The sequence below is a fragment of the Anoplolepis gracilipes genome, chromosome 17, assembly GCF_047496725.1.
Source record: "Anoplolepis gracilipes chromosome 17, ASM4749672v1, whole genome shotgun sequence".
In the NCBI taxonomy this organism is placed as follows: domain Eukaryota; kingdom Metazoa; phylum Arthropoda; class Insecta; order Hymenoptera; family Formicidae; genus Anoplolepis; species Anoplolepis gracilipes.
This window is the reverse complement of record NC_132986.1, coordinates 6,121,460-6,133,731: the sequence shown is the minus strand read 5'-3', so window position 1 is coordinate 6,133,731 and position 12,272 is coordinate 6,121,460. Positions and strand designations below refer to the sequence as shown.

At 38.1% G+C, this 12,272-nt stretch overlaps 1 protein-coding gene across 3 annotated transcripts in view; it reads right to left on the bottom strand.

Annotated features, from left to right (window-relative positions):
- Positions 1-28: 28 nt before the first annotated feature.
- The window catches only part of Jvl (javelin-like), a 60,780-nt gene continuing 48,536 nt past the window's right edge, over positions 29-12,272 (bottom strand). The window contains exons 2-5 of one of the 3 annotated variants that reach the window (XM_072909811.1): positions 6,539-7,990; positions 6,348-6,446; positions 5,473-6,231; positions 29-2,836 (exon numbers count right to left, since the gene is read on the bottom strand). In XM_072909811.1, coding sequence (XP_072765912.1) covers positions 2,522-2,836; positions 5,473-6,231; positions 6,348-6,446; positions 6,539-7,990 — 2,625 coding nt within the window. In that variant the 3' untranslated portion in view covers positions 29-2,521. Of the gene's footprint in view, positions 2,837-4,620; positions 4,745-5,472; positions 6,232-6,347; positions 6,447-6,538; positions 7,991-12,272 lie in introns of those variants that run through there. The other 2 variants (XM_072909812.1, XM_072909813.1) reach the window with 2 other exon arrangements.

Below are 12,272 nucleotides of genomic sequence, written 5' to 3'. Positions count from 1 at the left end.
ATTGGACACTGATAAATAAATAAATATCTTAGGTAATTTCATTTTATTAATAGGATCACATTATCGCAGATTCGTTATAGATAATTTATTTACATTAGAGCTATTTAAATAAATCGCGACGTCGTCTATGTACAAATGTGTCGGTGTGTATATATATCCGTAAAACAATAATTAATAATTCTATAATGATAAGACATATATCTAAACACTAGATAAAGTATAATACAGCGCTTTGCTTTAATAACTATCGGATCGAGAGGCTGCTATATCGTTGCAGCCAGATTACACGCTCTTTTTCGATATTACTCGTTAATTAAGGTATAAAAATAATAGCCTCCAGTCGGTAGCGCGCACACTGATACAGATACCAGAGAACCTACCGACTGTACGAATAACAATAATATCTGAGCATTCGCGGCGATACGAAAAAAAAAGAAGATAAAGAAAAAGAGCAAGATTCACCGAGTGCGCATCGGTTCTGTTCATTTTACGCCGCGCGTAAAAACGATTAGGCGCTAATAAAATAATAAGTAGAGTCCGTCAGTCCTTTGTGGTTTAAACACCTTAAACTATATGTTAATCACATGGTTCATAGTTTGTTTATAACTAGGATCACAGGCTCTATCTGTGATTATATTATTCAGTGTTCACAATAATTGTCATTGTTAGTATAAATAACTAAATTGGTTGTTTCTTGAGAAGCGAGGAACTCTGTGTAGTACATAGTGGTTTTTTTTTTTTCGTAATCGCGAGCTACGCAAATTAAAATGCGATTTCGACGAATAGTTAATTTATAATCAACTCCGACGAGCCTCAACTTCCCTATGACGAATAAAGATCAACATCGCTCACTCTTAACACTCTCGACTATGGTATACATTATGCGAACGAACAACGCAAATAAACGAAAGCAAATATAAACCTTCTTAATGTAACGCACAATACACGAATGAATCGGAACATAAGTCGAACGTTCTATAGGTAGTCGCTATTCGTGCGCTCAATGTATATCTATTTATTTTATTGTATCTCGCAGACGAGTGCGCGATAATTAATGTTTAAACGTGATATGTATATATTCAAAAGAAAGTGCGAATAGTGCACTCGATATATTTCCGAACTCGATGAATTTCAATTTTAACGTAATCCGCTTACCCGTAGTATACACAAACAATGCTTCTCTTCAATTAAAATCGTCAAATATATCCATATTATTACAGTACACGCAATAAATAAGAAGACAATAACACAGATTCAAATCAAAGATACAAATGCTAAATGGAATATAAAATTGCAGCTTGAACATATGGAATGTGAACCTATCGACTCTGATATTCTCTGTTGGGAGTTTATAATCTGATTGGGTCTTTGCACATATCTGAATGCTAATGACACTTGCTAAACGCAATGACAGCTTTTCTGTTAAAGATCTAATAATATTCAATATTATGAAAAATACACAAAAATAATGATATATAAAACACGTAGATACAAAATTAACATAATTGCAGAGTACCGTTACCAAACGTGGACCAAGTAATAGAAAGTTTGATTGACAAACTCATTCTTGATGTTGGTTAAGTAAACCAAGTTTTTGGTTTATACACGATATTAAAAAAATAATATCAAATAACAAAAAATATCAAAATGAATAGATACAAACGTTTTGGCATTGCCTTTAATATATATAACTCTATAAGATATTCAAAAAAAATTTTCTTAATTGATTTGAATTAATATCTTTCGATGAGTTAGGTATATGTTTCATATAGTTACGAGAAGTCTGGATAGAGTAAAAGTAATATATATTTTTATAGAATCTCGTTAAAAGATTTGAAATAATTTTTGATTATGTCTCTGCATTTTTCTTTTACGCTGTAAATAAACGTGATATATTTACAGATTTATATAAATTCAAAATTTTGACTATATTTTTACATTGTTAGTGATAACGTAGCATGAATTTTTCCGCAATTATTATTATTAGCTATATCGGTTATATTGGTTACAAATCAATGTTCATTTACAAAACAAGTCGAGATATTATTTTTGATTAGACATGATTGCTAAAGGATTTTTGCCATATTACAAAAATGTATGAAATGCTTTTTAAATGCAACTTCAGACAAGTATACAGTAAATCCTGTAGCGAGAAATATTACATAATATTTCAGTTTAGAAACACATTGTCTCATTGTGGATTTTTCTCATTTAGAATTACTATAAGATGATTAAAAAAAACCATTAACTTCGATATTAAAAAGGCACAGAATAAGGGTCATTAAGAATGCAAATTCATTCTTTCAGCGTGTCGTACTTTCTAAATGAGTGTATGCCTACATGCTCCTATTATTTCTATATTCGTATATTCATCGGCAACACGATACGGATAAAGCCGCGTGCATGCTGAGCCAGTTATCCAACACAGAATAATAAAAAAAAGCAAGAGCAACTTGCTCGCTACGCGACTTATCACCCTATTTGTTTTGTAAAATCGATGACGCAAATGTCAACTACGCATTTATTCCTCGCTAGAAATCGGATGACATTCGAGCGAGTCGCACTCGGCCAGCGCTTCACCGCGTCGCAAAGGGAACTCGTCGGTTAACAGGCTCTCCGGTACCGTAGCCGCCGAGTCAATACTGTCAAAGTAACGATGAGGCCACGCGGCGCTTGTACGGAAGCGCCTGGTGGGTGAACCAATTATAAATTCCACCCGCGTGGAACCGGTGACGGACGATGTCTCTTGATTCAGGGAGTCCGGATAGAGCGATGAATCACTGTGCCGGAAACTGCTGTTGGTCGAGCACCAGGAACTTGGTGGTTCGGTGTAGTTCTGAAAAATATGCATATTAATTAATTTAGTCAGTCAGATAAATAAAATGCACTCTGCTGTTTTATTACAAGCGAGAAAATTCTCCTGCCAAGATTACAATCCGCGTCGTCTTGGAAGTACGTATGTGTGACAAAGGTAAATTTTATATCAATACCCAAGAATTTGGAACAGCCAGTAAAATAGTCAATTTTGCATGTGTAGAAAATTATAGATATAAAATGATAACAATCTACATTTAATACTAATACCACTGTCTGTTTTAATACTAAGGTATCAAGAGATATTATCCCATATTTATAAAACATATTATATGGGCTAAAGTAAAAATCTGATATAAAATAGTTTTACTACTTGATAATTCGAATTCAATTAAATTGTAAAAATGTAAACGTACGTAATAATCGTAATAATCAAGAGAGCATCATAAAAGTATCATTAAGCATCATTTCGCGCGCGATATTGCTGAATATGAGATGGACAATGAACCGCAAGGCCAAGCAGGTAAGCGTGTGCTCGATTCATTTTCCCTCAAAATCACGTTGTACGACTGTAGTAGATCGCGACTGCGACGACTCTCTCGGGCTTTTACATCCGCATACAAGCAACGCTAGCAAATAAGATCAAATCTCAGCAAACGAAAAGAGCAAACCAACTGAACACACAAACGTATGTTTGAAAGAGCAGGAAGGATGGCTCGCTGACGCGAGGTGAATGCTCATGACGATCGGAAATATGCGTGCTAAACGAAATGTTATCTCGTCATGAGAATAACAAATGCTTGAAAATATGTACTGGTGGAATCAACGGGAGTGTCGAGGTAAATTGGACATACATGTCGGATCGAGCGTGTATGGTTGTGTGCATCTTTATGGGCGAAAGGCAAATTTGGAATTGTTTAAACGTGCCTAAAACGTCTCTTATAATTACTTTGGTCGAGCGGTCGGTCTTACTTCAACCAAATTTTACCGATAAAAGCTCGTGTTTATCGCGACGAATGCATAGACTTTGAAATATTACATGATCTGCCGCACATGCATGAGTTTCAAAAATAAACGATTAAAAGAAGAGAAAAAGCATAAAAATTCAACGAGTAACCATGATAACCCTTTATAATCTATATATTTGTTATTTATACCGTATACTTATTTCATTTTACACTAATTTCCAAGATTTTTTGCTATAGATGATAGTTGAAACTCGTTTTTCTAGTTGCTTAGAGATTAGAAAACCAAAAATGTATTAATTTCTATTACTTTAGTCTAGATTTAATACTTATGGAATTAGCATTTTTCTTTGAAAGAGAAAAATAAAGTGGAAATTAAGATAAGAATTTCTAAACTTACTTCAATTCAGATTAATATAATTGATAGTTTATTTGTTTATATTAATTCTACGTTCAGGTGAAATCTTAGCGTATTAAAATTGCTGTTATTCATTCCGAAAGCTTAAAATAAATACGTAATAAATATTCACGGACATAAGCATTTTCACTAATACTCACCCCTGGAAGATTTACTACAGGTTCGTGCGCATGCTAAAATCCAAGTGAGGACGTTCAAACTATAGTGTATACTCTATCGGTGTAAGCTAGGTATATGAAAGTGGATTGAAAAGGCAGAGCTCACCACATCCAAAAGAGAAGCATCGAAGCAAATGATAATAAAAGAAGCATAACTTACGAGAAAAAACCGGTGGCACGCGAGAAGGGGCCATTTTCTTTCTTTATTGGACCGCCGGGGACGGGCTCGAACGCACGCTCGCCTGCCCTCCAGATCAGACTGATTTCGGTATGGTGGACGGTCGGGCGGGCGGGCAATTGATGGTTTTAATACAAGAATCTCGGTCGATTCGCTCGCTCGAGTCTCTGCACGTATTGTTAGAGATGTGTTTTTCAGGAACATTGGTTTACTAGGCAAAGATAGTGGCAGGTTCTCAGCGAAAACAGAAAAGAGTTCCGTTCTTGTATGATTATTGGCGGTATCGCATCTCGAAGTCCGTAGTAGAGATAGGAGAATAGAACAAGGATGTAGTGTAAAAATAGTCGTGGGAAAACGGGGAAAATGACAATGTTGCATGACAAATATATCTGTCTATATTGCAGGAAATCGGACCAGATATATCCTCACGTAAACGCGTATTTTCTCAGTATCACCGGTTGATACAGTCACGGTTATTGTAGTTGTTGTACACGATATGACGTAACAGTAATGACAGTAACAGTGATCGCCATAATAGCGAGAAGTATAGAAATAAGACAAAAAGACAGTGTAGAAAGATTCATCATCAAGTAGAAATGATGGTAGAATAGAAAGTAGATAGTAGTAGTCAATGAGAGCGACGCCATTTAGTCTGTCTAGCCAAACTTTGACGAGCTTAACATAAATTCAGACCGAGATGGGATCTATCAGAAAGGAATGACGGTTTTTGGATATCTTGTAGTAAAAACAAGACAAAGGATTTCGAAGGAAACGCTGTTAGAGACGGTGATTGTGTCTAAGGAGGGGAAAGAGAAAGAGCAACTATGGACTATCGTTCATAGGAAGAGAAGGGTTGCCGAGAGCTTTCTACTATACCGGGCCGTTGGACAACGGTGACTTCAGCCAGCTGCTCCAAAAGAATTGCTTTACAGGTCGTACCTTGCCGTTTTCGGATGCATCGACAGACGTCGCCGCGCGCGCCAGGCTGTGGGAACGGCGCGCGGGAGCGGGCGGTCGTCGGGGAGGGGCATTAGTCGTAGGTGAGGATGTGCCGAGGTTGTTATTAGATTCCAACGAGTCACGTGTACGGGACAGCGAGGAAGATTTATTTAGAGAATCTCGACTGGAATTGTTACGAGGCAGGGATCGGTTGTTCAGGGACGACTCCCGATTTGCTTCCTTGTTGCCGCTGCCGCCGCCGCTGCCACTGCCATTACTGCTGCTACTTCCGTTGCCGCCGTTCTTGGACAGACTCCTATTGCCGAGCGAATCCCGACTAGAGTCGCGTGCTTTCGACAACGATTTGCCGCCGCCGTGGCTGTCGCGACTAGAATCACGTGGCGGTCTCGTCAGCGACTTGAGCGAATCCCTGCTGTCGTTTCTGCCGTGACTAGGTCGCGGTGGCGCGATTGTCATAGTCGCGCTTGTCGTAGGCGTCGTCGACACTGTCTTGCCACTTGCGCTGCCAGGTAAAGGTATACGACTAGGACGCCGTCGTGGCGACGGTTTGATCTCTACTGGCTGATGATGGTCTCGCGCGGACTCCGTACTGCTGCCAGGTTCGACGCCGCTCTGCTCGCATCTGGGTTGTTCCAGATCCGCTTCAGGTTCGACTTCCGTCGGTGGTCGTTGCTGAAGGCGTTCCAACACGCGCACTCGGGCTCGCGTGCCTTCTAGTTCGATGTTTCGTTCTTCTAACTAAAAACATTATAATTATATTAGATAGAATGTTTCCGAAAGAAAATGCGTGTATTTTTGAAGATTTTTTAATAATTTTTTCTATCACTATATATAGTAATTTGATTGCAACTCACCTGAAATCGCAAATCATCATTTTCTTCGCGCGCTTTATCTAATCGTTCGGAGAGAGTTTCTGTGCTTTTCTCTACTTCATCTAATCTTTTTTGTAGGACCTGCAAAAAATAGATTATTGATAAATTAATTATAGGGGCGAAGTTTATTTTAACTTCACAAATAAAATAACAGTAGGAAACACTAATTTTACCTGATTATGGACGGTAGTAGTGATTAGATGCCGCTGAAGCTCGAGCGGCGAGTGCTCGCGAAGAATAGCCGCGATTTTTCTTGAATCTACATCCTTCACGTGAGCTACTCTGGTGGGCGATACTAAGATAGAATCAAGCGCTCCCAACCTGGCTCGCCTCTCATTTACACTAGCTTCAATATCGATCTCGATATTGCGCGGCTCGTCGTTGCATCCGACAACATCTAGTAGCACATTCTTCTCGATAGTTCTCGTGCGGAAGCGACTCTTATAAGCCTTGCTTCCAGGACTACCAGTGACCGAAGCAAACGCCGAGCTTTTGCTCTTGATATTAACGTTGGCGTTCTTCGGCGAGGAGATCACCGGCGCGATCGGTTGTAATCTTTGAACACCGGGTACCAAGATTTCCGAAGCATTTTCGGTTAGTCCTGCCCGCAGACGATCTTCCAGTCCAGTTTTCAATGCTGACAAGGCAGCTAACTCCGTTTGCAGTTCCTGAGCTCTGACACGACTCGATATCGTCTCCGCTTCGAGTTCAGCTACCTTGTCCAGCAATTGTTCCTTTTCTCGCCTGAGCGCTATCACCTGCGGGTCTCTACTATCTTGTTGCTGTTGCTCATCAACAATAATATTACTACCGCGACCGATTGTTCTACCGGCGTCATCGAGCCCAGTGATATTTCTCACGGCCTCAAGCACGTCAGTCGACGCCAGCTCCTCCGTCGCCACACTTTCCAGACGACCTTGAAGGCACTCGACCTCCTCCCGTAGCCGGATTCCCTTGCGATGGATTACATCTAGTAGATTCCATAGTTCGTCCTCCGCCTCGTCCAACGGACTCGGTTGAGGACTGCTCGCTCGCGGTGCGATCGCCGTCGAGGCACTGTCCTTCGACGAGGTCTCCGTGCTGAAACCGGAATCTTGAACCGTCGCGCTACAGTTGTTCTTGGTACCGCCGCTATGAGAGTTGCTGCGACTCCTAGGCAGCGACGAAGACGAGGATTCGCCTCCTCCACCGCCACCGCCGCCGCTTCCGTTGCTGCCAGCCTCGCGCGTCACTCGCCGTCTTATCTTGCCGGGCTCCCATTCGCCGATTCTTCGCGAGGATGGGCTCGACAGCGGTAGAGGAATGTGCGAGCTCTGGGTGCACGTGGACGACATTACGGACGCACCCGCGGACGCCGTCGCGGCCATCTTGTGCCGGAGGTTTGGGAACGTCTCGATGACGAGGTCCCGGAACTCGAGCAGGGCACCGACCTCATTCTGCAGTTCCTGCAGGGCGACCAAAGACTTGGCTTGCTCGTTGATCAAGTAATGGAACGGACCGGGACGCAGAGGCATGCAATCCATGCCACCGACGCCACTGTTGCTGCCGACGCCGTTACCGGCACCGACGCTCACCACGACACCCTCCGTCGAACCGCCACCACCGCTGCTGCCGCTGCCGCACTGCTGTAACAATAAAGAAGACATCTGCTTAGTAAATGACTCATATATAATTTAAAACAGATATGAGCGAATCAAAGACTAAAGCTAACGGTATTTAATTTAGAATTTTTTTATATACCTAACATAGAAAATATTTAAAAAATTAATATACTAATATAAAATAATTGTCTATCTAAAGTCTGACTCAATAATTATTTTAATAGTCAAAGAATAATCGAAAATGTATTATCATTGTATAAATAAAATTGTGAATTTTGCATTTCTTGCAAAATAATATTAATTTATAAACTCGAATATAAAGAAATCATACTTGTTTTTCATAAAAATATAAAAGAAAGTATAATATTTGTAATTTATAAAAACTATTCTAGGATAATAATATAAAATTGATTTTATAAAATTATAAAAATTAATACTAAACACACTGTAACTAAAAAATATATGTTAATAATGCCTGTAAAAATAATTCCAAATCAGTTTTAAGTTTATTAATGATTACAATTCAAACATTGAGTATTAAAAATCTGCGTTTAAATAGACAATGAAACAGCACTTGTTTACTACATCACACCCATTTTCTGGTGTTATAAACCTAGTTTTATAAAATGATGCCCTGAATGCATGGTGAAACCGTCTACTTTCCTGCGTGAAGATAAGACACGCGTTAATTCTACATAAGTGAGGCATATTATCCGCAACGGACGTGCTAGTGATCCGGCAAGTCTAGTACATCTCCTTTGGCACATCGTCCCATCGGTCGTTCCTTTCTAAGGAACACACCCGCACACAAACAAACCGTGACAGCAGAAATAACGCCGATAATCGACCTAATTTATCGCATTCGAAAGTGCAATTTCTGCATCGCTCCCGCGAGAGAGATCAAGGATCCTTCCATTATTCGACGGACATGTCCCGTTCGATATCTCACGCTTGTGACAGATGAGTGCCGTCACAATATTTTTCAATGCATCACAGAACTTTCGCGTGATATATGTGCATATTTTTCAAGAGCGATGTCGCTTAGAACATACTGCATTAAATCAATTCCACGCAAATCAGTCGAAGAATCTCTCATTAAAATTAATGTCGAGAATTTTGCAACACGCATTGTACCCTTTGATTCTTATTAAACCGATATACTTCATTATGCATGCAATAATTATCGAAATAATGCACTTGAAACCATGAGAACTTGCATTGATCAAATCTACATCTTATATTGTACACAGTTTTCTCTTCATGTGCAGCGATGAAAGTATAAATCGGTACTTTTAATTTTCCTTTGAAAAAGCATTTTATGATTAAAATTATCAGATTATTCCAAATTTCTAGAACGTGAAGGTTTAGGAAATTTGCAGCGCGTTAGACAAATTATTACGTTCGTATAAAGAGATAATAAGAGAAGATAGATGGTGTATTGTAAAACAATACTTTCAAACTTCTAAGAGTTTCCATATAGCAACTACTTATTGCTTTTGACAGGGAAAATAAAGCAACCGAGAATTAAGTTATTGAGGTCTAATATCCGTTCTCTCTCTCTAATGCAAAGAAGCTGTTTCCGTGATCCGATTGCATCGAAAATGCACTTAGGATAGGAACGAGTGAGATAATTATATTGATTATACTGACGATGGTGAAAGATGCGCATCCCTTTTTCACTAGAGCATCAGCGATAATGGAAATTCACACGATGAGAGCAACCGATCGCCATCAATTATAAACGGACGGTAATTACATTGGTCATGAAGAACTTCACTGAACGATTCGAATTTAGGCCGATGTATCTAACGACGTGGCGTAATATTCTTCCTTTCGATTCCTATACTTTCACCGGTTGTATCTTTAACGATAGAGAATGTATTACGTTAACGATCAGTAATTGTATTAGATCGAGTTGCATGCCTGCGGTTGACTGGATTTTTTTTACTATGACAGTTGCATATTCAATTTCGAGCCATTTCGATGACCGAACGTTTTCCTTTGCAAAGAATATGTACGATTGAAAGAGATACAATAAACACCGAGATAGATAATCTATCCGTAACCGAATAATTACGTCATCCAGGAAAAACTGTTGTCACGATTTTCCTGTTTGCAAATACATCTGCAGTAAGAAAACTGCAAGAGACATATATGCATTTATATCTTGTAATTATTATACATCTTCGTCGAAAAGATAAGATTTCTAAATAGCTTATCAATAAATTACGGGTAATCTTATCATATATAATATAAGGTAATGTTTAACGTTTATAATATATAAAAAATAGATATGATATACATATATGCGCGAATATATAAATATACTTGCAAAATATTCAAATATTTATTGTAATATTATTATATATATTAAAATTTATTATAATGCGAAGTCACTGTCAAGTACTTTGTCAAGATGCATTATTAAGTTTTAGAATTCTGTATGCATTGTCTCCCGCAGAGCTGCGTCCATTGTTGTGAAAGAAAGTGGAAATCCCCCATAGTGGGCATGCACTTCACACCCGTTATTTTATCGTCGTATAATTCGCGCCGCACGACGTCGAAAACGCTGGCGCCGGCTGTGCGTGATACGCGTTACCGTCACGTCTTTAATGCAGCGTGCGTAGCGCGACTAGTCAAGCGGCAAAGCAGCAGGAAAGTGCGAGAGAAAACGGGGCTTTTGTGTCAAAGTCTCTCTCGAAATGTTTCTCTATCAAACGCGATAAACATCGAAGATAAAAAGCGCAAACATGATCCTTAAATTTTAATATATTTCAGGCGATTTATGAATTCAGAATTTATAATAATTTATATTTAATTGATTTGTGTGAAAAAAATTCGTAAAATAATAAATGTGGAAAAATTATTTCTTTTATTCAGCTCGATTTAGTCCGTTGCAGCAAAGCGTTATATTGTTTTTAATTGTATCACGCACGCGTTCTGTATATATTCCGAGTCATAAAATGTACAAAATATAATTATATACCCAATTAATTTTTTTTAATGTCTTGAACATTTTTTTTTCTACATTAACTATTTAAGTAGTTATATCAAATTTTTGTAATGGTAATTGTTGCGATTACCTATTAATGTTTGCGCAAAGAAATTTTTCTACTCGCTATTTGCACAACACTTCTTTATCTGTATGGTTACCTCCGTGCGGTGTTTAAACAGCACGATGTTGCAACGTGTCACTGGAAGCATAATGCGCTCCAAGCAAGGAAACGGATCCTCTCTTTATCCATAAACGAATGAATCATACCAAGTCGGACAGACAGTGTCGTATCTCGAAACAACATTGAGATTGTCTATCTTCGATATTCTTCCGAGGGAATTATCATTCGAGAAACCGGAAGATGTCAGAGAATAAATGAGGTTGTTATATGCGCTTTAAAGCATTCTTAAGTATGTTTATTCGATCGAAAATTCGTTACGCATACTCGAATCATGACATAGCGACTGTATTCAAACAAGTTCGACCGCTTATTTATTCGACCCAAATGGAGGACTCCAACGTAAATTACCTTTGAGTTCCTCTCATCACCACAAGGGGAAAGGGGAGGAAAAGATTGATATATAGTCTATGAATAACTCCAATAATATAAAACAGAACCTTCAGTTTTCAATGACTTATAAATAAAAAATTAACTCAGATATCTTAATTATAATGCAAATGGCAATTTAATTAATTCAATTTCAGTATCTATAGTTCAAAGAAGCATGACTTTAGATATACTGTATGCAGAATGGTTAGCGATTAATATAACATTTATTAAAACGAATTCATTATTTAAATTAAGAAAAGATCATATTTTTATAAAAAATATTGAAGTAAATACAAGTACAATAGTTTCCAAGTTACAAGTGATTAAGAATTTATAATATAAATGTAAATTAAATGTCACAAAAGTCAGAATTATATATAATATATTTTTAATCTTTATTTAATTAAAAATATTATGTATTATTATAGAGTAATTTTTTTTAAAATAAAGTCCAATTTTTTAAATTTATTGTGAAAGATTGTAGTAAATCAAGATTCTATTCTTTTTTCGTAAAGTTTCCTGATTTAATCAAGGAAACTGTCTTTCATACAATAGTTGCAAATCACTTTATATTCAGTTATAACTTCGATGACGGGCCAGCGATCTTTTGATTTGAAAGATCGATTCTTTTCTTTCGGATTGAAGGCTGTTCACGGCCTCCGCATTTTCCATTCACCTACACACGTTTTCGCCATTGTTTCTCCTTAAACGTACCGCTCCTTTAAACGCTTCTCGTTAGACACAACTGCTTTACGGTATAA